The following is a 2675-nucleotide window of genomic DNA, read 5'->3' on the forward strand; positions in this document are numbered from 1 at the left end:
CTATAATCGGAGTTGTGTATGACAGAAGTACGGAAGCTCAGCTTGCTTTAAGTGCACTTTATCAGGATTGTCCCTGATGTTGATATTGATAACTGGCCCTTCTAGGCCTAATACCAGGTAGAAATATATGTATTTAATGCATTTATCGTGTGTACTAATCTGGTTGAAAAGAAGTAGCTTTTCTTCACATGTAGACTGACCTGTTTCAATTTCTGTAAGGACCTGTAAGTCTACGCTGCAAGTGTTTCAGTCGCTGCACCTCATAATTGCGATGCTTACACCCTGTCACTGTCAGTTCTTTTTTTTCTGTCATTTGGCTGTAAAGTTTCAAATCGTCTCCAAGTTGTGCACATATACCTCTAAACGGTATACTGTATTGTGTATTGCCCCCTGGTGTCACCTCAAATATATCTGGGTTATGGCAGAGTCTTTGAGTCTCTGATTCCCATACAGTTCCTGAGGAGCCAATAAGAGCTTTTGGTTCAACAATCTCAAAGTGGCTGTCAAAGTCAGTGAGTAGGTGTTCTGTATCATTTCCACTACTGTTTCTTTTGTGTGTGTGAAAATTCTGTGTGCTGATGGTGTTATATACTGCCTTTTCAGGCCAGTCATATTTCGGCAAATTTTTTGATTGCTCAAAATATGATGGTCGCAATTCTTTGTTTTCGGCTCTTCTCAAAATCTTCAGAGATTGCTAGCCGAATAAAAGCTTTATCATCAGCACTTTGTATAAAACAATATTTCCTTGTGTCACTACTAATATCTGAAAAAAAACTTATATTCTTTACAAAAGATAGTGTGTATTCTCATTGGATATATCTTCTGCTTTTGGGGTTTTTTTTGGAGCAGAATTGTCCCTTCCTTTTGTGTAGCCTGGCTTGAATGGAACTTTTGTTATGTGGCCTGTCACGGTTGTAAACAGTAGTTGATGACTTTATGAGCTTCTTGTTCTTTTGCAGAAGTCTATAATTGCATGGCTATATTTAGTAGATCAGACTTTTTCACTCGCCTACCATATCTGTACATAACTGTGTCATGTCGCCGACCATGATCACTGCCCAGCACCTGTTTTCCACCTTGTACCATTACACATTTTTACGTTAAAACCTTTCTGACTCTTTTTACTGCTTTCTTCTTTTTTGTCTCTTTATCATACTGTGTTTTTGGATGAATACACGATTTTATTTCTTTCAGTGAAATGTTTAGGGTATCTAGTCGGTTATGTATGGAGTCTAGCTGTACTTGTTTCCAGATGTGTTTTTCCCAATAAATTATTTAGAGTTACAATTTGTTTACCAATGGTAGACTTCTTACCTAGTTTGAGGTGTAGCATATCTATTGCAGCTAGTCTAGCATTCTGAACTTCTACTCCAACACCCACAACCCGTTCAGTGTCTCGGGTAACGTTATCCGAGTCATTACCAACACTGTCAAGATCTGATCTGGACATAAAACTACCTAGAAGAACTCTAGCACAGACCTTATCCCATTCTGTATCCATATAGAGAATACTTTCTTAAAATTGTCATTTTGTGTATGTCAGTTAGGGAGGGCCGTTTAGGCTCCTGTGGGGTGAAACTTTGGTTGACTCCTCTTGGAAATCTGTCTGCCCTCCCCACTAGAGGTGAGCTTATTTGCTTAGAGGGACTCTCTGTTCCCTCTCTGCCCACTTCCTGAGCCATTTCGGTTTTGGCTTCCTCCTTTAACCAATTCGCGATGGGTTCCCCTAGGTATGGTTTTAATCAATCAAAATGTGTGGTCTTACTTTTTGAGCGTGGGCTACGCTGTATTCTGTAGGTAAGATCACTAAGTTTCTCAATTACTAGGTAGGGGGGTCCTTGCCATTTTGGCTTCAATTTAGGTGATTGGCCCACACGTTTTGTGGTGTCCATCAGCCACACAAATGATCCTTTTTCTAATACTTCTCCCACTAATTTCCGGTCATACCCTTTGCGCTGTCTTTCGGCGCTCTTCCCCATTTCCCTTCTTGCCAACTCATGAGCATTTTGTAATCGGTGTCTTAGTATCTGGGCATATTCAGTATGTGTGCTAACTTGATCTCCAGGGGCGGGGATTGCCAAGGTCAGATCCCAAGGCATTCGAATTTCTCGGCCCAGCATTAGAAGGTTGGGCATCTGGCCCGTGGAGGAGTGTACTGACGATCTATATGCAAAGGACACAAAATCAAGACATAAATCCCAGTCGCTTTGGTCTTCTTCAACCAGTTTAGTAACCATCTTGATCCAGGTCTTGTTATGCCTCTCACACTGGCCATTTCCCTGTGGATGGAAGGGGGTAGTCCGGGTTTTATAAATTCCCAGTAAAGTACACGTTTCAGTAAATACTGCTGCCTCAAAATTAGAACCACTATCACTGTGTATTTCCAAAGGACACCGAATCGCACAACAAATTGTCTGACCAGGGTATCGGCCACTGTAGTTGCCACCTGGTCAGGCATTGCATACAACTCCATCCATTTAGTAAAAGCACAGCCAACCACCAACACGAGACGATTTTGACGCTTGGTGGTCGGATATGGACCAGCCACATCAATCACCACCCTTTCCATGGGGGCTCCTACCAAATACTGATTCAAGCGGCCTTTGTGTCGCCGTGGGGCAGTGGCATGTTTTGCACATACACTGCATCTCTGACAGAACTCCTTTACATCCCTA

At 42.0% G+C, this 2675-nt stretch overlaps 1 protein-coding gene and 1 pseudogene across 1 annotated transcript; both read right to left on the reverse strand.

Moving 5' to 3' along the window:
• Positions 1-396: 396 nt before the first annotated feature.
• On the reverse strand, positions 397-1501 carry LOC146738340 (uncharacterized; annotated as a pseudogene).
• Positions 1502-1742: 241 nt separating this feature from the next.
• LOC146738341 (uncharacterized) lies at positions 1743-2099 on the reverse strand. Its single transcript, XM_085503942.1, has one exon. It carries the CDS (start codon positions 2097-2099, stop codon positions 1743-1745), a length of 357 nt encoding a protein of 118 aa, XP_085360068.1.
• Positions 2100-2675: the final 576 nt, after the last annotated feature.

This window comes from Saccoglossus kowalevskii, chromosome 9, assembly GCF_978046115.1.
Source record: "Saccoglossus kowalevskii chromosome 9, keSacKowa6.1, whole genome shotgun sequence".
Lineage (NCBI taxonomy): Eukaryota > Metazoa > Hemichordata > Enteropneusta > Harrimaniidae > Saccoglossus > Saccoglossus kowalevskii.